We start from the raw sequence: 21,997 nt of genomic DNA, 5'->3' as shown, positions 1-21,997 counted from the left end.
AGCGGCGGCAGGAGAGCAAGGCGGCCTGAGCGCGCCTGTCCGCCTGCCCCTCCGTGCCGGTGCCCTGACACCCCTCCCAGCTCCCCGAGATCCCCTCCATGTGCCCCAAGACCCTGCCCCACCGTGATTTTCTCCCTCTTTTTCCAGAGACACTCTCTACCTTGAGATTCCAGCCAGGCATGCTGAGTCACCCCCCTCCATCCAGAGGGTAGCCCCCCCCTTCGAAGCACCCTCACCCTGAGCTCTAAGAACCCCCAGAGGTACGCCCCTCCATCTACCATATACTCCATCTACCCTGAGGGCCTCCTAGACTCCTGAGGTCCTTTTCTACCCTGTCACCCCTGCCCTCACCCCACGAGCCCTGAGATACCTCTATGCCCTCAGGACACGCCCCCCCTCCCCACTCCTCCACCTCCTAGATTCTGCCACGCTCTCTGAGGCCTGTCCTGGGGTTGCCTAGAGTCCCCACCTCCCCACCCACCACCAATGCGTGGCCCTGCCAGCCGTGCTGCCTGCCGGAAGGAGCTTTCGGCTATTTCTCGCCACCCTGCGGAGAGATACCCTTTGGGGGGTCTGGCAATCTTCACGTTGCACATTAAAAACGCAGCAGCTCAGTACTGCATCAGGGCCTCGGTTACTTTGTTTGTTTGAGGCTTCTCTCCCGGGCTCAGTTACTATTTGAAAGTAGCAAAGATATTTCCAAAACCCCTGTAGGACTCCTCCTTGTTCCCCTCGTCCCAATTCTGCCGGCAAGTCTTGTTGTGGGAAGTGAGAGAGGAAAATGCCATTTCCTGGGCTTCATCCCGGAGCGGTGGAACCCAACCGGAGAGGAGGAAATCTGTTTGCAATAGGCTGCCGGGGATTCCGACACTGGAGTTGAAATCCGTGCGGCATGAGGTCCATTTCCCAGGCAGCTGAGGTCGGGCCAGTGAAGCGGCATCACTGGGCAAGTTACAGGAGGTTGTGCTGGGCAGACGGCATTGTCGGCCTCTGCACAACCAGGATGATAGGATGATGCTCTTCTCCACACAAGAGCACTTGGAAGCAATGGAGCCCGAAGGCGGCTGGTTTTAATTCGAAACTTGGAGTTTCAGCCTCTTTTTGAAAATCACAATCTACACGCAGACTAGATCAGTCTTGCGTATCCGCCTTCATTTACTGAACAAAAGTTCTCATAATAACTTTCCAACCTCCTGGTGTAGACCCACATCCCAGCCGCGGCGTTTGCACCTGGTTAGTTGGAGGCAGCTTCTATGTCTCCCCGACACTTAAAACAGTGAGTCAAACTGAACCTTAGCCAGAAACCCATCCCCAGTGGTTATTTTTGCCTCTTACCAGGACTAACTTGTCATTGAAAGTTCTTCCTTTGAACCCAAGGGACGATTGGGGAGAAAGGCTATTCTTGTCTGGTGACTCTGCTCCCCCAACTGGTTCTCACTGGTTTGAAACCTTAACATGAACTCTACAGGTCAGCACTGACAGGGGATGAGCAAACCGCGTCTTTAAATATCCTGATCTCAAAGAGATGGGCTCACCTATCCCCACAATTAAAAGTTGACCAGGCAGCAATTACAGAGGGATAAAATGCCAGACACGTCATCTTTGACTCTGCTGCCAGATTATAGGTTAATTCAGGATCACCCAGGAGGTTTGGGTTTATTTTTCAGAAGGAGACTGGTGCTTTTCACCACTTACCTTCTGTCTTCCTCTGTTTGGGCTGCTATCACACACACACACACACACACACACACACACACACACACACCACCGTGTAACTTAGAAACAACAGGAATTTATTTTTCACACTCCTGGAGGCTGGAGGTCCAAGATCATGGCACCAGCATGACCAGGTTAGAGACTTTTTTGGGGTTCACAGCAAGTGCTTTTTTGGTGCATCCTCACATGGTGGAAGGTGCAAGGGATCTCTCTGGAAGCCTTTAGGCACTAATCTCTCTCATAATTTAGGCATCTCCCAAAGGCTCCACCTCCTACCATCATCTTTGAGGGTTAGCATTTCAACATATTTATTTTGGGGGGACACATTCAGACCATAGCACCTTCTGTTCTTAGTTTCTCTCTTCACTACCCTCAGCCCCTCAGACAGAGGAGAGACCCCAGCAGACCTACTCCTTTCTGTTCTGTCCATTAATGGGAATGGAATTGATACACTATTCCATGGGGCTCCAGAGCCAAGAAACAGAGAGGAACTGATCCAAGGGCAAATTACAGTCCCCTGCCAGGGCTAAGGAATGCATGGAGTGTGATGGTTGATGGCTCGGGTTCAGCTAGAAAAGCCTGTTTGGAACCCCGGCTCTGCCATACTCACACGCTGTGTGACCTGAGCAAGTCACTGCACCTCTCTGGGCCGGGCTTTCCTCATCTGTAAAATAAAACTATCCTGTTGGATTGTTGTGAGGATTAAATCAAGTATTATTCAGGAAAGCTGTAGAGCAGTGGTTCTCAACCTTCCTAATGCCGCAACCCTTTAATACAGTTCCTCATGTTGTGGTGACCCCCAACCATAAAATTATTTTCGTTGCTACTTCATAACTGTAATTTTGCTACTGTTATGAATCAGAATGTAAATATCTGATATGCAGGATGTATTTTCATTGTTACAAATTGAACATAATTAAAGCATAATGATTAATCACAAAAACAATATGTAATTATATATGTGTTTTCCGACGGTCTTAGGCGACCCCTGTGAAAGGGTCGTTCGACCCCCAAAGGGGTCGCGACCCACAGATTGGCGACCCACAGGTTGAGAACCGCTGCTATAGAGCATCCCATGAAGCCTCAGGATCTACTAAGTGTCTAATTAATAACCCTGGCTACGGTCAGAAAAATAGCTACTCCTCATGGATTGGACTACCTTGTGAGCTACTGAGTGCCACACCACGGGAAAGATTCAAGTAAAGGAAAAGGTGCCACCTCTTAGGTTTGTTAGAAGAGAAACTCTGGGATCCCAGCTCTTGTGGGGAGGGGATCGGAGATGAGGGACAGATGGTGGGCCAGGAAGGCAGGCATTTGCTTTGGGCCCAGAACCTGCCACCAAACCTGTTCTTTGGCCCCCACTTGGCCCCTGGAGGCTATTTCTAGCCTCTCCCCTTACGGGTCTATTTTGTTAATCTCTTTACATTTGCTGTGTTGACTTCCCAGCCAGCTTGCTAATCAGCTTGCCTGTTTGACTCACAGGATTCGAATTTGTCACCGAGACTTCAACACACACACTTGTTTTGATTTCTTTTTGTAAAATTAGAAGCATTTGATGTCATGACTCTACCTAGACACAGCTGGTAAAGTGAGAAGAATGCTCAAGTTTGCACAGTTTAAACACAATGTAGACAATAATTAGAAATGCTATCTTTAGATGTTTAGGATAAGCTTTTTCTCAGAATTGCAGTGAATTTTTTTGAGCGGTTTTTTTTATACTGAAAATGTGAGAAAATAGAGCAAATCAGTGAGTACTTGGATCAACTTGAAAGATTGCAGGAAATAAATGAACTGATTTTAGATCTGGCATTTTGGATTGAATGCATAAAATCTTTACATTCTCCTTAATTTTCATGATGAGCATATGAGCTAATAATTTTAGGTGATAGATTGTAACTGATTAAGTTGCTACAATATGAAGAAACGCTCAGCCTATGTTTGGCCTGCGGCGAGGGTGGAGAGAGAGAAATGACCCAAATAATAAAGATAATTAAACATCTATATAAGGAAAATTACCACATATTTATTTCAGGTAACAAAAATGATAGTCATGACACATGATGATCATAGAATCCAATACAGCAAAGCCTATAAATGAATAGAAGTTACTTCTTTTTTTGAAATTAAACTACAAAATAGCAGCTGTTTTGCCTTTTTTTAAAAAGCCAATTGTTTTAAATTTAATAGGCTACCACTGGCCTTGGCTAAGATCCCCAAAAATGTATATTCCTGGGCTCACTTAGGTTCCAGAAAGTCAAACTAGTCAGTGGTATACAAACATTCACTGTGCATTCCAAAACACTCTCATTTAGTAAAGAGGTGATATAGAATGTAAGGCAGCGCATCAATATCTATCATTTTAAATTGCCTTCATGCTGTATCAATGTGGTTTGCTTTGTTTTTGTGAGCAATCATAATATCCAGGGACGGGTCCTTCTTATTCTTCCTGCTTCTCATTTCTATTTAGATTCACTACTGAGCTCTCTATTGCATCTCTCTGATCTTCACATTTTTCTTTGTTCAGAAAGACATCTGGAAAAAAGGGAATATATTAGCCGAGTGAGTTAAGGGGACTCCTCTGCCTTTTTGACATCCTAAGGTACCCTCCATATTATTAAGGAGGCTTCCCGAATAAAAGCAGAGGGAGAAGATGCTCAGAGAGAGACCTCTTTCAAAGAGAAGTAGGGTACCAAGCCAGGCCCAGGGCTGCCGGAAAATGGTCAAGCCAGGAGGAAGGGCCTTTTTTTTTTTTTGGAGGAACAAAAAACCAAGAGGAGCCAAGTCATGCTGTAATTTTAAAGAGACAGGAAAGTAGCTGGTCTTTGAAACTCCCATGGGGAATTGGGGTACCTATCCTCCATGCTCCAGTAGGAAGAACACATCCGAAAATGCACCCCAACACGTGAATGACAGATACCAGAACCCTTTTTTAGAACTTCCCAACGAGATGGTGGTGTGTGCTTGGGAGAGAGGGCGCAGAAAAACAATGATGGGAAAACGAATTTGGCTTATTTAAGGTTGCCAACTGGGCTGAAGTTCCAGCAGGGGTTGAGCTGAGGGCCATGAGGAGCCTCCCTGTGGAGAGGCTTTGGGAATAGCTGTGCCAGCCAAGAAGAAAGGGGGAGGGGGAGGGACAGAGAGGCTTGGAAAGGGAGAGGCGTTAGGGATGAGAAATGCCTGGTTTGCAAAAACCAATCCATTTCCGTGGGCCTTAATTAAAAGAACGACAAACACTCATATGTAAAAGTCCTCACCTAAAGGCTCCCGGGTACAGAGAGATCGCCAGAAATGCAGGCCGTGCGAACACGCTTTCATTAAGAGACCTGTCAGCTCTGTTTCATTTACCCAGACGGCTCTGCATTCTGCTGGCAACCAGGCTGGAAAAATAATGGCAGGACAGACACACTTGAGGAGGTAAACAAAGGTGGGAGCGTTCCAGCTTCGAAATAGGACGGATGACAGAGAAGCCAGGAGAGAGGGGAGAGGAGATGGCATTCTTCTTAACTAACAAAACACACACAACCACCACCACCCTCCCCCCAAGGCCACCCTCATCAGTAACATAATATTCTGGCTTTTTAAGGGGAAACAAATTTTAAAAAAACCAGACCTGGGGTTCAGTGACATTGCTGTTGATGGCCTCCTACTCAAATCTATTCTCAACTCGCCTATGCTTCTCAAGACCTGATTTTGTTTTGGTGTTTACCCTTGTAGGGTCTACATGTTCAGGAACAGGGCCCCTCCCCAATTTGTGAACCTAAACCCAGGACATACTTTCATCTCCCTTGCCAGGGATTGGTTTAGACATAGGCATGTGACAATTCTCACCAATGAAATACTACAAGAACTGAGCGTTTTGCTCACACACACACACACACACACACACACACACACACACAAGGGGAAACTTCCTTTTGCCTTTGAACACAGCTGGAAGAGGAGGTGATGGCTGGAGCTGTTGCAGCCTTCTTGTGAGCGTGAGGAAGTAGCTGACACCGAGGCAGCCAAAGCAGGATGATGGGAACCCAGATCCTTGAACCAGACCTGGAAGGCCCTGTTTCTAAAGTTCTTGTTATGCAGTATAATTCATTTTTCTGTTGCTAAGTTTCTTAAACAAAAAGTGTGAATTACAGATGAGGAGACCCTGACTGATGCAGGGTTATCTGGTGGAATAGGGCAGAGAAGGCTGCACCCTTTCATAGTGACTCCTAAAAAGACAAAAGGCAACCATCAGTAATGGCTGAAACTCTCTTTAATGCTATGGAACACAAGAACCATGTTGGGTTGGGATAGCAGGGGTGGGACTATGTCACAGGTGTGTATGGGGCACGACAACAGGATCGACTCATTGGCTCTAATGCCATCTCATAACACAATGTCTTTCTAGGCTGATTGCCTGCAGCGGGTTTAGGTGATCACTCTCTATGACCTCCCTGCCCTGAACCCCAGAGTTTCTGGGGCTCACGGCAGTTTCCTGCCCATGATGGACTGTGTTGGGAGTTCACTATAAGCTTTGCTTTCTGGAATGTCATCAACGGGCCCTAAAGATGTGCACCTGGCTGACCGTGTGTCACAACCAGAGCTTCTGCGGGAGACATTGTCCCTTTGATTGGGATGGTACGAAATCTGCCTGTGTTTTCCTTTGGTGACTCTGGCGTCCTATGCAGCAGGGCTGAACATTTGCAGGCGATTAAGGCCAAGTGCAGCAGGAAAATGATGTCTGTGGCTGCTGGGCTGTGCGGGCTCTGCAGCTGTGGAAATGGCCTCCCCGGAGAAGAAGCGGAGGGGTGGACCTGGGGAGGGGGAAGAGGCTGGAGCACAGAGGGGGGGGGAAAGGGGCACTCCAGCCTGGCAGATGGGGGCAGATGGTGTGTCCAGCTCACCAGGAGCCACAGTGCACTGACTCGGGCATGCCCCCATCCCACCAGCAGGGGAGACCTCCCGTGAGTGGATAGAAAGCTGCCGGAGGCTCCCCCATCACGCACATGACAAAGGACTGGGCCTTCTTGTCTGCACTTTGCCCCTTTGGAATGAGACAGCACGAATTCCCACGGGCTCCTATGCTGCTACAGAGCGGCGCCAGGAGATGAAATGTGGCCGGGAAGTGGCAGGGTGGACCGGCCACGCACATGCGTGCAGGTTTCACCCCAGGATTGTGATCATCCGGTTTTTAGGGTGAATTTTCAACCTTTCCCACCCCGGGAGCCTCTCTTTGTCTGAAGCAGTGACTCTGGTTCTCAGTGTTTTGAGCTTTGGAGTCTGGTATCAGGTCTTCCTGGGAAAAGAAACTGAGTTCAGCTCAAAGTAAGTCCTATCGTTGGATGAGCCTTCAGTTTTCTGCAGGGCCAGATGCTGCTGAGAACAGCTCATTTTATCCTCAAGGAAGGAACCCGGTGGGGTTGACCACACCCCTGTCCCCACATGTGGAGCTAGTACTTGGTTCCACAGCCCCCTCACCAGAATGAAATGGGGTTGTTTTCCTCTCTCTTTCCCCTCTAGGGTCACGAGCTCCCTGTCTTGTTTGTAAAATCCCTGTCCCTGGGGGCACGGAGGAGGCAGCCTTCACCTTCTGCTGGAGGAGTGATGAGTTTGAGGTTCCGGGTGGGGCAGGAAACTGAATGGGCCCGAAGCAGCTATATCTTGCCCCAATCCCACACGGCCATAGACAGGTTGGATGAGAGAGGCAGCATTTCCAGGTCCCGGCCCACATCTCACCTCAGAAACAAAAAATAAAAACAACCCTGGAGTGCCCCTCCTCCCGTCTCACCCCACCATCAGTCCAGTCGATTTATCCTGCAGAATTACCTGCTGGAACACGGGGCTCCAGCAGCCAGCAAACAGGTCTCGGCAGGGGCTGTGGATTCCAGACCCGAAGCCCCACCTTCTGAGCCTGCTTAAGCCCCTTCCACCTGCCGGTGGGTGTCAGGACAGAGCGTGCGGCAGGCAGGATGCCAAGAACACCCCTGACAGGAGGTCCTGCGGGGCCCTGCCTGCTGGGATGCGGGGGAGCAGCGGGCCCTCCGGACCCATTACGCTCAATTACACCTTCCTCTCCAGCCACCTCACCGTGACAAGGAAGGAGATCTGATTAAAAACCCCACCGGGTTGAAGCCCTCCCATCATTTTGATGGACATCATGAAACGCTAATAAAAAACATCTCTCTAATGAAACAAACGCTGACAGAAAGGCGGGTGCCGAGCACCAGCCATATGGCGGCCACGACTCCGCCTGGCCCCGTTCACAGCGGCGCATCCCCGGCAGAGAGAGATGACACCGAGAAGCGTGAGGACCCGCATTTAATGAATCACACTGTGCGGGCATCAGGACAGCCTCAGTCTGCGACAGGAGCCGCGCCTGGATGTGTTGAGGGGAAAGCGGCTTCGCCGAGCTGTGCGGACGGCGCACCCTTTCCTGTCCTCGGTGCCGCCCGGGTGTCCTCATGCCACGTCCCGCTCCCCTTCATGTTTTCACGGTGCTCCCTGGGCCTCCACTCTCCTGCCCATCTTCCCGGGTGGGCGCTTCGGCTGCTGCCCGACTAGATGCGGAGGGGTCCTGGCCAGACCTGGGCGGCCCCGGCTCGTCCCTCAGTCCCTCCACGGGACTCTCCCCCCTGACTCCCGCCGGTTCTGCAGCTGCCTGCTCCTCTGTCAGTTTCATGGTCTCCCTTCCAGGCCTGTTTACTTCTTCCTCCACCGAAGGTAACGAGGGTAATGAAGGATGAAAGTGCTTGCGTCGGTGCCCCTGGCTCTCATCTGCCGGGGAGTTGACAGCCGGCCTCCCGGCATCCTCTGGCGCTGTCAGCACCTCGGCGGCGGCACAGCTTTCATCTCGGTCTTGCGTCTGAACCTCCCCTGGAACAGACCGAGGACAGCGTCAAACCTCTGGCTGGAAGGCAGCCCTCACTCCCCAACTCTCCCCACCCCCGCCCACTGGCACGGGGCCTCTGAGACACACAGTGCTCCTGGGCCCCCTACCCCCTCGCTGAAGGGGGACACTGGCCGCAAGTTCAAAGAGAAAGCAGCAGGCCCTTTGGTGATGACCGTGCCATTGAGGGAGGGAAAGGGAGCACCAGGGCCATTGCGTAATCCATCCTGTCCAGGCCCTCCCTACCTCCCGCTTCACTCTCTAGCCTTGGCTCCTCATGTCCCTTCAATATTTAACTGAGGACAAAGGTTCTGTGCTCTTTAGAAGTGAAAAGGGATTCTGTCTGCCTCGGGGTGGGACACAGAAGTGCAGTTTGGGAGGGATTTCACGTCCCCCACCCTCCCCATTCTCCTTCAGCCCTGCAGTCTTTGATGTAGACGCAGAAGTTTCCTCAATTTCAAATAAGACGACTATATGCAAAAGCAGCTCCAAGCTCCCTCTGTCCCCAGCTAAACTGTTCCCCAAACCCCTTCTCTATACAATAGAAATTCTCCAGCTGCAACCGGGTGGAGGCGGGAGAGAGGTGGGCCCCGAGAGCAGGCCTCAGGCTCCCATTTTCCTACTCGCTGGCTTTGTGACCCGGAGGACCTGTCTGGTCTCTTCTCCCAGATACAAAATGAGGGCAGGACTCTCTGAGGTCCCTTCCCCACCTAACAAGCAAAGGTGGCGCTGCATGATTGGGAAGCACCCTGGGAGCGAGCCCTGGGGACACGCAGTGATGAAATGTATGGAAGAGACTCGCTGCTGGGCGGGTGCCTCCAGGGACAAGGGGCCTGGGGGCACTTCCTGGTCCCCTCAATGGAACCAGAGTAGAATCCCACTGCCCCCAGGCCTGAAATATATGCAGGTGTGCTTCAGGCTGGAACTCTGGAGAACCAAGGGTGAACTGCGGAAGGGTCAGAAGGAAGTAGACCTGTCTGACCATGTATTTTCCGGTTAAAACCGTCCGCTGGTGTCTTGGGGCTTTTAGGAGACATTTCGGTTCCTTTCACATAGGTTCTTCCCAGGGTCCTACCTTGTCTGCCCCTGCTCCACCCTGCAGCCTCATTTCCCACGGTTCCCTCGCCTATCGTGTCCTTCTGTCCATTTCAGTCTGCCTGCACCATCTGGTTCCCCCCACCCCCGCCCCTGACCCCACTCCCCTCTAAAGGGAATTATACCAGCTCATGCTTATGAGGTGCTTTTCTGTGCTAGGCTTGGTGCTCAGCATTTTACACGTTTACCTTATTCTAGAATATATGCAGGGATTTCACCTGACTTGTTCACAGTGCTTGGAACATTCTAAGCATTCAAGAATGTTTAAAAAAAAAAAAAAAAAAAAAAAAGCTCTAGTCGGTTTGGCTCAGTGGATAGAGCATCGGCCCTTGGACTGAGGGCGGCAGGTTCAATTCCAGTCAAAGGCACGTATCTGGGTTGCAGGTTTGATTCCTGGCCCCCTGGGTCAGGATGTGTGTGGGAGGCAACCAATTGATGTGTCTCTCTCACATCAATGTTTCTTTCCTAGTCACTTTTCTCCTGCCAATGGCAACCATTATCATACTTCAGATGCCAAGGATGAGTTTTGCCTGGTCTTTGAACTTCAAATACTGAAATCATACTGTATGTTCTAGTTTGTGTCTGTATTGGCAGATAATAGGTATATGGTGACTTTTTAAGAATTATATGAATTTTTGAGGATTATTTATATAATTTAGAAAGGTTACATATTTAAAAGTGCATAAATCTAAATAGATGTAATCTAAAAATAACATTCTAAAACATTTGAATTACAATATAGCTTAGAATTTCTGCAACATGTACCAATATTATTATATGTGTGATTCATTTATATTTTAATATAATACATAAAGGTAGTTCTTAAGAATAGAAACAGTTGAAATAGAGTAAAAAAAAACAATAACAAAGATCAATGAAACCAAGAGATGATTCCTTGAAAAGATAAACAAGGCTGATAAATCTTTAACCAGACTCATCAATAAAAAAAGTGAGAGGATCCAAATAGCTAAAATCAGAAATGGAAGAGAAGTGACAACTGATACTACAGAAATACAAACGATTATAAGAAAATACTACTAACAATTATATGCCAACTAATTGGACAATCTGAAAGAAATGGATAAATTCCTAGAAATATACAATAATCCAAGACTGAATAAAAAAGAAACAAAATCTGAACAGACTAATTACAACCAACAAAAATCAAAGCAGTAATAAAAAAAAAGTCCCAACAAACAAAAGTCCTGGAAGAAGCTTTCACAGATGAATTTTATCAAACATTCAAAGAAGAACTAACACCTATCCTTCTCAAATTATTCCAAAAATTCAAGAGGAGAGAAGACTCCCAAGCTCATTTTTATGAGGCCAGTATTATCTTGATTCCAAAACCAGATGAAGACACTACAAAGAAAGAAAATTATAGGCCAATATCCCTGATGGACATAGATGCTAAAATCCTCAATAAAATATTAGCAAACTGAATTCAGCAATAAATTAAAAAGATCAGACACCATAATCAAATGGGATTTATTCCTGACATGCAAGGTTGGTTCAATATCTGCAAATCAATTCATGTGATGCACCATTATTCTAGTAACTATGTATGGTGCAAGGTAGGTACTTAAAATATTGAGGGGATTACTTTGTAAATTACATGATTTATCTAGCCACTATGCTATACATATAAAACTAATATAAAAATATTAAATGTCAACCATTATTGAGAAGTAAAATAAAGAATAGGATGTGTTTTGAGCTTCTATTTATTTATTTTTTATTAATTTATTTTTAATATATTTTATTGATTTTTTACAGAGAGGAAGGGAGAGGGATAGAGAGTTAGAAACATCGATGAGAGAGAAACATTGATCAGCTGCCTCCTGCACACCCCCTACTGAGGATGTGCCTGCAACCAAGGTACATGCTCTTGACTTGAATCGAACCTGGGACCCTTCAGTCCACAGGCTGACGCTCTATCCACTGAGCCAAACCGGTTAGGGCTTGAGCTTCTATTTATTTAATTTAAAAGCTGGATGTGTTTTTTGAGCATTTAGTTACTTAAAATAGTGTTTACAGTTTTAAGAAACTTAAAAATGGCTGAACCTTTGGAAAAAAAACTCTAAGAAACTTTAGAAGTAATAAAATGTTGGTGAGATCAAATGGACCACAAGACTGAAATGAAGCCACTAAGGTGAAGGGGGGTGGGGCACAGTGAAGGAAGAGATGACTGTGGACAGAGTGGTGGCTGTGACAGTCGACAGGCTGGCATCACTGGGGAAGATAATTGTGGGTCTTGACTCAGCCAGGGAGGCTGTGACCGCTGTCTTCACACCCCATACCGCTCTAGTCCTTCTGATACACATTTGCTTCTCACCTTCAAAAGAAGTCGTTTTCTTTCTGTTTAGCCTTTTTGATATCCAGAGAAAAAGTCCCAGGGACAGAAGTTCAACCAAATCCACATTGCACTTTCTAAAGTGTGTACTTAGTCATGGACAACTACTACTCTCCTGAGAACTCATTGATCTCAGTAAGTACTGTACCTGAAAATGAGACCATTACTTGTACTTACAATGAAATTCATCTGTATATATAAAAGCCTAAGCGACCGGAATGACCAGTCACTATGATATGCACTGACCACCAGGGGGCAGATGCTCAATGTAGGAGCTGCCCCTTGATGGTCAGTGCCCTCCCACAGCCAACCTCCCCACCGCCCCCGCACTCTTCCCCCTCTCCCCGCACCAGCCAACCTCCCGTGGTCCCTCCCCCTGCCGGTGGGGCCTCCCCATAGGCTCTGATCCAGCCGGCCCCCCTGATGGGCCTCGATCACCAGCCAGGCCAAGGGACCCCACCCATGCACGAATTCATGCACCAGTCCTCTAGTAATGTATAAATGAGTGACAAAGCAAACCTTGATTTAAAAAAAAGCCCAATCTGTTCAGCCAGGATACTTAGGTTAGTTCCTACTGGGTTCCTTTGCTTCTAGTCTCCTGCTCTAATCCAACCTGTTGGGAGAGGGGCCTTCCCTAAAGCTTTGCTACTCAAAGTGGGGTCCCTGGCCCAGCTGTGGTGCATCAGCAGGAAGCTTGTTCAAATGCAGGCTCCCAGGCCCCACCCCAGACCTACTGGTTCAGAATCTGCAGTTTAACAAGATCCCAAGCAATCTGGGTGCACATTGCAGTTTGAGAAACACTGTGAGCTTAAAACACAAACCTGACCATGCCTTTCCCAGCTGTCAAACCTCCAGCCTGCCCTTAGCCTGAGATTCAAGTCTTCAGTGACCCAACATCCATTGACCTTTCCACCTGACATTCCAACTCTTCTCCTTATAGCCCTAGGCTCCAGCCACACAGAACCTTCACAGCATCCCAGCCCCACCCGCTGCACCTCTGCTTAGAGCAGTGATGGTGAACCTATGACACGCGTGTCAGAGGTGACACGCAAACTCATTTTTTTGGTTGATTTTTCTTTGTTAAATGGCATTTAAATATATAAAATAAATATCAAAAATATAAATCTTTGTTTTACTATGGTTGCAAATATCAAAAAATTTCTATATGTGACACGGCACCAGAGTTAAGTTAGGGTTTTTCAAAATGCCGACACGCCGAGCTCAAAAGGTTCACCATCACTGGCTTAGAGGGTCAATTCCTCCATGACCATCACTACTCTACGTATCCAGATGGCCATCTCCTCCACGAAGCCCATCTGATTAAATCTGGTCAGAAGTTATCTCCCCACAGTCCTAATCCCCACAAGGCTGTGTCTGGACCCCAAGAGAACATAGTACTTCTTGTTACCCTTGAATGATTATCCATATATAGTTAACTTATAAAAACCACCTGAGGTATCAGATCTTACTAGTACCTGGTTAATTTTTTAACTTTGCCAATGTTCTGTAGTAGGGGTTCAATAAATAGCTTATTAAATGTTTGAACATATACATTAACACATGAATCAGTGCATATATTAGCATATTTAAACACCATGCACTAATTAATAAAGCAATCCTTGAATTTATTGTGTTTGTTCCCAATTGTATTCAGGTTGCTACCCTAAGAGTTCTTAAAATTGGCATTTTCAGGGTGTAAAAAGAGAAAGATTTCTAACTCACATAAACATTTTGAGGTAGCCCAGGGAAGCAATTACATAATTTTCACACTAACAAATAAAAATTTTATAGCAGTTGTTCAGGGGACATGGGAAACACTGAGTCAAAATGAGCGAGTTTCCAGAACAGAGCGAGAAGCCTTATCCTAGAGGAGTAATGGATGGTCTTTTCTGCAGCGACACTTTCCACCAGCCTGAGGTGAATAAACTCCTTCTGGAAATTACTCTTATGATGTTACTTCTTCCAGGACACCTAACAGTATATTCTGGTGGCCCTGAAAAATTAATTAACCTTACCAGTGACAACCTAACCCCTACACCATTTGTAGTGTTTATACCACGGATCAGGTTAATCTTCTCAGCCTTAATTTACATCTAAGTGAGGGGGCGTCTGAATTAACACAGGGGACTTTTGGTCGCTGGCACTTTGCCTTGTGCCATTTCCTTAGGTGACAGTCTGCTCATAATCAACTGTATGAATCTTTTTGAGAATAGCAAGCCTCTGAGATGAGCAGGGAGAACTTTTACACTTTGCTTTTTGGGTGTGGGGAGGGGAGCAACACTGCGGTCATCATCAGAGGTCGAAACGCAGCTGCAGAAGGGAATGGACGAGGCGGAAATTCTACTGTTTGGTTCTCGTGGGGATTGTTTTCTGAGAAAGGCTAGCTTTTCAGAGCCTCGGGACCTTAAATATACAGGGGCCAGGCTCCAGGAGTGGCTTATGGGTCTGCAACAGATTTACCAAAACACTCCTCCCCTTTGTTTATCCAAGAGATACGTAAAAAAATATACTCAAGCCACTGACAAAGAAAATTTACTGAAAATGTCACAACTGTTGAGCCAAAACAAGGACCTTGGCTACTTGCCGTGGGAACAAAATCTTCCTTTCATTCTGTGATTCTGGAACGTTAATGCTGAAGTTGTGGGAATTCCATCTTCCCTGTGAGAACAAAGGCATAGCATTGCCATTTTCATACAAGAGAGATTTCTGAACTGGTCCAGAGTAGGAAAATATTATTATAAATAATAGTAATTATTCTGTGCTGTTTTAGCCAACAGAATTAGGATCATTAATACTTATTAGTAACAATACACATATTAATAATGACGAGGCAATCAACGGATACAAATACATTATGACACAAATAGTGTGGAAAGAGAAATATATTTTCTCTAAAAAAATGAAGAAACAGTAGCTCTTTGAAGGAAAGATTGCTAGGTCCCTAAAAATGTGTTCCACGCCCCCGTCATTGGCCCAATGGGGACATTCGTCTTCTTTTGTTAACCGGTCTCTGATGGGCTTTGTCCTCAGAGCGTGAGCTGCTTTCAGTTGGAATTAATCAGAGATGCCGCAGTGATGAGGAGGCCATCCCAGGCATGACAGCCGTGACATAAATGCTTCCTTGTTCCACCCGTGCTGGTGCAGGACCGGCTGGAACAATGAGAGCTAATGATGGAACCCGGGAAGCGATCATTGTGAATCAGGCCATTACATATGCCTTCCTGGTGAAAATCAAGCCAGGCTCAGGCTCCCTTTCAATGTAGCAGCCCGCCCCCCCACCCTCCAGGGGTTCAGCAGCCCAGAGCAGACAGAGGGCATTGCTCTCCATGTGGATCTCAGATGCTGGTAGGGGATGACCACCAGCTAAGACATGTTCCGGACTGCACAGCGGGCCACCCTGTGTTTCAGACCAGCCTTGCAAACAGCCACGTGCTGCTGGGCTGGGAAAGACCCAACCTTGTCTTCTGGCCAATTGTGTGACCCACCCAGGTCAGGGGCTCTCTCCAGGCATTCTCCCTGCATGTGCATGGGGACCTCTCTTGAAATCCCAGACCTGTCCTAGCTTCTATTCTTACCATCCCAGCACTATGATGAGTGATTAGCACAAGCTTCAAAAAACAGCTGTCCAGATGTGTGAGTGAGCTTGTGGAGCCCATCTGACCCACAGACTTGTAATAAATAATACACAGTTGCTGCTTTCAGGGTGGTTTGTTATACAAAAATAGCTGACTGGTTCAGCTGGTTAGTACAGTTTGATGGAAGCACAGTTTTCATATCAGAGAAACCTAAGTAAGATTAGAAAGGCAGGCCAGGCCAGGTTGCAGAGCTGTGACTTTAAGTGGAAGATAGCTGTGAGCCACTTGAGAGTTCTGAGTGGGGTACGAGCGGGATGGAAATCAGTGCTCCAGAGGCTTCATGTTAAAGCAGCAGGATGAAGATGGGATGAAGTCAGGAGAGTCTGGGAGGCAGGAACCCTAGGATGGAAGCCCTGCAGCAGAGGTAAAGTGGGCCTGCACCAAGGCAGAGGTGGTAGGAATGGAGGTACGAGGAACTCTGAAGAAAGGGTTTGGCTAAAGACCAGGAGTGGATGGGGAAGGAAAGCTGACAGTGGTCAATGATGATTCTAAAGTTTCAAGCCTGGAGAGCTGCTGAGAGGGAGATGACAAAGGGAGGAGGCAGGAAGAGTTGGGGATATCATACTTGAGGAGTCCGGGGAATATTTCGGTGGGAAAGATTGAGCTTTGGGAAATGTGGGACCGTAACTCTGCAGTTGGCCCCGGGCACGGGGGCAATTTTGAGAGTATTTTCAGAGAGGTGATGGCTGAAGGCATCGTTCTGAGCAAGAGAAGATGGAGAAGAAATGTAGATGTTCCTGAAAGAATCTTGACACTGCATGCAAGGTGTATTAGTCAAGTACTGCTTTGTAACAAATTACTTCAAAACTTAACAGCTTAAGACCCAGGAGCCTGGGAGCAGTTTATCTGGGTGGTTCTGGCTAATGGTCTTTCATGAGGTTGAATGCCAAATGTTGGCCAGGGCTGTTGTCATCTGAAGGCTTGACTGGGGCTGGAGAAGCTGCCTCCAAGGTGGCTCCTCACATGACTGATGCTGGAGGGCTTAGCTCCATACCACGTGAGTAGCATGGAGGGCTGCTTGAGTACCCTCCTGACATGGCAGCCAGCTTCCTCAAGAGTGAATGATCCAAGACAGAGAGAGCAAGGCAGACGCTATATGTCTTTTATGACCTAGCCTGGGGAGTCACATACCATCACTTCTGCTGTATTCTGTGAGTTACACAGATCAACCCTGATACAATGCAGGAGAGGACCACAGTAGGTCATAAATACCAGCAGAAGGGGGTCATGTGGGGCCATTTTGGAAGCTGGCAACCACACTGGGAATGGAGGAAGAAGACAAGCCAAACTTAAAAAGATGTGAAGGATAGTTGAGTTGGAGAAATAAGACTGCCACATAGGAAGAGATCTGCCCTCACACCTGCTGGCTCCTCTGGCACCCTTAATGGTCCCCTTCAGAACACCCTGCCTCCAGAAAGTGCGCCTGAGAGTGGATACAACTCTTTCTCCATGCAACTGATTCCCAGGCCACGTACCATGTGCCAGGCAATGTGCCAAGATTTCCCTGAGGTTGGCACCATCACTTATAGGTAGGAAGTCAGAGGCTGAATTACTAGCCCAAGTTCTCACAGCCATTTCCCTGAGGTTGGCACCATCACTTATAGGTAGGAAGACAGAGGCTAAAGTTACTAGCCCAAGTTCTCACAGCCATGAGATTCCATACGATGTGGGGCTGGAATAGAAACCCAAGCCATTCAACAAACTGAGCTCTCACTCTTAACCTCTGTGCCACCATCCAGAGAGCTCAGGGACCTGCGTTTTTTGGCTGGAAATGCCAAACAAGAAGGAACCATGGGAGCAACAAGAAAGGAGTAAGAAAGAAACACAAGGAATGACCCAGCAGTGCCACAGAGATGGACAGGACTGATGTCCACTGAGCCCTCTTCTGTCCCAGGCACAGGCCAAGCAAGGACCAAGAAGTTGAGGCGTGCTTACTGCTCGTGGGGTTTGCTTTGTCCTCAGTGGGCTGCTCGGCGAACTTCAGCAGTGGGGACCTGGACCTCTGTGTGGTGGGCAGAGTGGGGTCGCTGAGCATAATGGTGTCCTTGCCCCCTGTTGTGGAGAAGGGAAAAGTGGACATATTAGTACTCAATGGAGTTGCTGCTGCTTTCACGCCCCCCCCTTCCCCCCGCCACACACACACACACACACAATGGACTGGCTGGTGAATAAGGCACCTTCTTCAGTCGTAGGTAAAACTGGGGAAGGGCAATGGCCAGCAGGTGCTTTCTCTCATGTGAGGACGGGGAATAGCTGTCTATGAGTCCTGAGAATCTGCTCAGGGCATGGCTGACCACAAACACCTGTATGTTAGCTGAAAACTGAGTGGCACTGATCAAGGTGAGATATCAACAATAATAACAATAACAACAGCATCACAGTGCTTAGGAGAGCAGGCTTTGGAACCGCCCTACAGTGTTTGTGTTCTGGACTCCATCACCTGCTAGCTGGGTGACTCAGGCAAGTCACTTAATCTCTCTCAGCCATAGAACCCTCATCTGTTAAATAAGGACAAATAATAGCACCCACCTCACTAGGTGGTTTTGATGAATTAATTCATGTCAAGCACTTAGGCATTTAGTCAGCACTCGGTAAATGCCACCTATTCAAATTATTACTTTAGGAGGCACTTCCATAGCACTGTCATAGACAGTCTGTCTGATTTAATTTGATTTGGTCATTAAGATTGAATAATAACTCTGTCATAAGTCAGGTAGTATCAGGTTCCTCAAATTATCATAGCTAAACTTTCACTTAGAACATACAGTCCCAGACCAGCCACAACCTTTACTCAATTTGCATGAACTCCCTAAGTGGACAGAGAAAGTCTGAGGCAAAGAGAAGGAGGAAAGGGAAACCATTACAACTCTATTCTCAAGGCCAGTTACGGAGCAAGGAGCAGGGAAGTATGGCTTTAAAACATGAGCACCTTGAACACAGACACAAAAGGTGTGGACAGAAAGCAATGCTGCCATGGCAGTGAAGATGGCCTAATAGGCAGGACTGGATCCCAAACTTTGCTCCGGGAAGCCTTGGGACCCTCTTGGTGGGAACCACTGTGCCAAACCCCAAACCCCAGGGGCCATGTCCCAGCCTCTGCTTCAACCTTAGCTGTTTAACTTTTCGCAAGACTCATTAGTTGTCTCTGGGGCTCAGGTCAGAGGCTCTAAAGTCCTACTATCTTGGTCAGTTTGAGGTTCAATGGAGCACAGAGTGGGATTTGAGTGAAGACTTCCATTCCTTTTGGTTTACCTGGACTCTACCTTGGAGTCCTCATCTATATATATAAAAGTCTAATATGCAAAGTGTCCCCGCGGGAGTTCGACCGACCTGGAGTTCGATCACTTGTTATGATGTGTGCTGACCACCAGGGGGTGGCACGGAACGAAGGGAGGCCCCAGCTGGCAGCCAGCAGCCGCTCGGGAGCCTACCCATGCATGAATTCCATGCACTGGGCCTCTAGTTTGTTTATAACACTACCTTCCCATGAGGCCTGGTCTTATTAACTTGATTTCCAAGACTGTAGTAGAGAGTTTACATATGTTAGGTGCTTAACAAGTATCTGATAAACGTGTGAATAAATGGCAGGCGCATGCTTGGGAACCCTGATGTTCTGGGAGCAGGGTGCTTGCTGCTACCTCAGGCGGACGGCCTATGTTATTAGAGCCATAGCACTCTGGTTTCTCTGGTATCTGAGGGTCATGCTAGAAGAATAGAAGTCTGATAGGAGCTGACCCTGAAGTTCTCCAGTGGCACAGCTATTCTTCGCATATGGAAAAAATCCAGAAATCTTCAGGGCCACAGTCTGGAGAGGTTTCCCAAAGAGAACCATTGGGGTACTGTTAAGTGACTCTCAGAATGAAGTCAAAGTAATTAGGTCTCCCTTTGAGCTGCAAAGATACCATATGGAAATACCTTGAGGGCTTAATGGTTACTGTGAACCCACAGCAGATGCCTCAGGATGGACTTTTCTCACCACTGAGGCCACAGTAACTGTTCTCAAGTCAGGGGAAAAACTGCAATTCCTGACCCATCTTTTTCCAGTGGGCAGGCTGGCAGCTCCCCAGCTTTAAGGGGACTCAGTAAAAGACACACTCTGCCTCTCTGTGTCCCAACCAGCCTTCCAAGTCCCCACTGCCTTGGTGACCAAAGAATCAAAATTATGGGCTGAATTGGGAGCTGGCTGAGATCCTCAGCCCTTCCTGTCACGAGGAAATGTCTAGGGTGGAATGTCTTGTGGCCTTCTCAAACCACAGGGCATCATCCATTCCACATGGCCCCTCCAAAATGCTGGCACTAGCAACAGTAAACCTCTCCAGGAACCCGAGTAACAAGCGTGTAGAGAAGAGAAACAGAAGCCACCAGTCATTCATGTTCAACCAAGGTGGCGACTGGGGAGAAGATACCTACCTCCCCAGATGCCTGCCTGGGGAGATCATTTCCTAATCTTAAGGCTAAATGCCAAGGTTTGGTCATTCTTGCAAAATATTTGAAGGATTCAAAGATCTTTCTTAGGAGAATCCTGGTTCTATTGTTTCTAACTCAGTCCAGATTCCATCTATATTGACTGCATTGAGCTCTAATCTGATGGCCTGCTGTTGCACAGTTTCCCTTTGGTTTGTAGGACTGGAGGATGAGGAGTGGGCAAGGGACCCACAAACTAGAGTCAAACCACAACTGCTGTAGAAGGTTCCATTGAACTGGTGTTTTGGGTTCTGGAAGCCCCCCTGATTCCTTCTAACTAAACATCCCTCATCTCCTCTAAAATTGACCAAGAACTTTCAAAATGCACATTTTCCTCCTTAGGCTGATGCTTAACGTGGAGAAGAGAGAATTAAAATGAAAAGCTCCAAGAGCCAGGTTCCATTCTTGCCATATTTGTTCTGGCTTATTGTGTCTCTTTCTAGAGTATGAACACACAAAGGGCACCTCCTTTCCGAGCTCCCCAAGCACCATTCTCCATGCAGAGGCCAGCACAGGGCGGGGAGAATGAGGCTGACAATATTGGCCTGTTGAGACTTTTAGATTCTTCCTGATTGAGTTTTGGAATGTTGTATTTTTCTAGGAATATGTCCATTTCCTCCAGATTGTCTAATTTGTTGGAGTAGAGTTGTCCATAGTATTGTTTAACAATCATTTGTATTTCTGTGGTGACCAAGAACTTTCAAAGTGCACATTTTCCTCCTTAGGCTGATGCTTAATGTGGAGAAGAGAGAATTAAAATGAAAAGCTCCAAGAGCCAGGCTCCATTCTTGCCATATTTGTTCTGGCTTATCGTGTCTCTTTGAGTATGAACACACACAGGGCATCTCCTTTCTGAGCTCCCCAGGCACCATTCTCCATGCAGAGGCCAGCACAGGGCTGGGAGAATGAGGCTGACAGGGAGGCGGTGGGGAGGGCGGGCAGTCATTCCTTCCTGAGAGTTGTGGTCAATATGGCCAACCCACCCTCTGGCTTTCTCACAATAGCCCCATACCTTTTCCACCTCTCAGAGATGGGATAAACAGTGTGGGATATGCTTTGCTATCCAGATAATTTCTCCACTGGCTGTGACATTTGTCAGACTTGTCTACTTCAAGGCAAGATCACACGTTTGCCCTAACTCTATCAAAGAACATTAAGAGCCACATACTGTTGACTGAAAGAGTGGGAAAGGAGGGAGGAGAGAGTCAAAGTAACATCACAGCATGCTCCATGCCCTGCAGTAATTCTGCCTTATAGCCACCAGTGGTTGGCTCCTTCACTGCTGGCCTTTAGTGTCTCAGAAGAGACTATTCTGGCTTCTGACTTTCCCTTCTCCAATCCAGCTTGCTTTGTGAACCATTCCTCATCTGATCTACCCTGTGGTCTTTTCTCTGAATTGTAGTTCCTAGGACAGGTGGCACATGAAATGATGAGCTGAACACCTGGGTTCTAACACCAGTCACTGTGGCCTCAGGTATCATCTAACTTCCTGGGTTTCCTTAAGAAACCTTCCTTACCTAAAGTGAGGGGATCAGACTAGCTCAGGAAAGGGTAAATGTTTTCTCTCACATGTCAACTCTGACCAGGAGGTGGCTTCCTGGAAAGCCAGCAGTGGGAGGCTGTTCTGAGGGCCACATGTGAAATCATCAAAGAAGAGCAATGCGATTGGTTAGCAATGTCTGCCACTACCATGGGAATGGGTGTGGTGTAATATACACCATGTATTTGCCATCCTTGAACGTTTTGCTCTCCACTGTCCTTCCAGGGCTAGTATTCAATGACACCTCACACACCAACATCTTTATCCTTCAGCACTTAATTATGTGCCATTTCCCTCTTTCCTCTCACTTCTTGATGTACATTCCTCTT

At 47.4% G+C, this 21,997-nt stretch overlaps 2 protein-coding genes across 2 annotated transcripts in view; one reads left to right on the top strand and one right to left on the bottom strand.

The window, feature by feature from the left end:
• SOD3 (superoxide dismutase 3, extracellular) overlaps positions 1–7,614 on the top strand; it is a 12,489-nt gene extending 4,875 nt beyond the window's left edge. The window contains exon 3 of the mRNA XM_014548890.1: positions 7,495–7,614. Within this exon, the coding sequence (XP_014404376.1) occupies positions 7,495–7,614 (120 nt within the window). The remainder of the gene's footprint in view (positions 1–7,494) is intronic.
• Positions 7,615–7,995: 381 nt separating this feature from the next.
• The window catches only part of CCDC149 (coiled-coil domain containing 149), a 92,172-nt gene continuing 78,170 nt past the window's right edge, over positions 7,996–21,997 (bottom strand). Inside the window, exons 12-13 of the mRNA XM_014548903.1 lie at positions 17,600–17,716; positions 7,996–8,568 (exon numbers count right to left, since the gene is read on the bottom strand). Of these exons, the coding sequence (XP_014404389.1) occupies positions 8,177–8,568; positions 17,600–17,716 (509 nt within the window). The 3' untranslated portion in view covers positions 7,996–8,176. The remainder of the gene's footprint in view (positions 8,569–17,599; positions 17,717–21,997) is intronic.

Source organism: Myotis brandtii, unplaced genomic scaffold (genome assembly GCF_000412655.1).
Source record: "Myotis brandtii unplaced genomic scaffold, ASM41265v1 scaffold525, whole genome shotgun sequence".
In the NCBI taxonomy this organism is placed as follows: Eukaryota; Metazoa; Chordata; class Mammalia; order Chiroptera; family Vespertilionidae; genus Myotis; species Myotis brandtii.
This window is presented reverse-complemented; position numbering and strand designations above follow the sequence as displayed.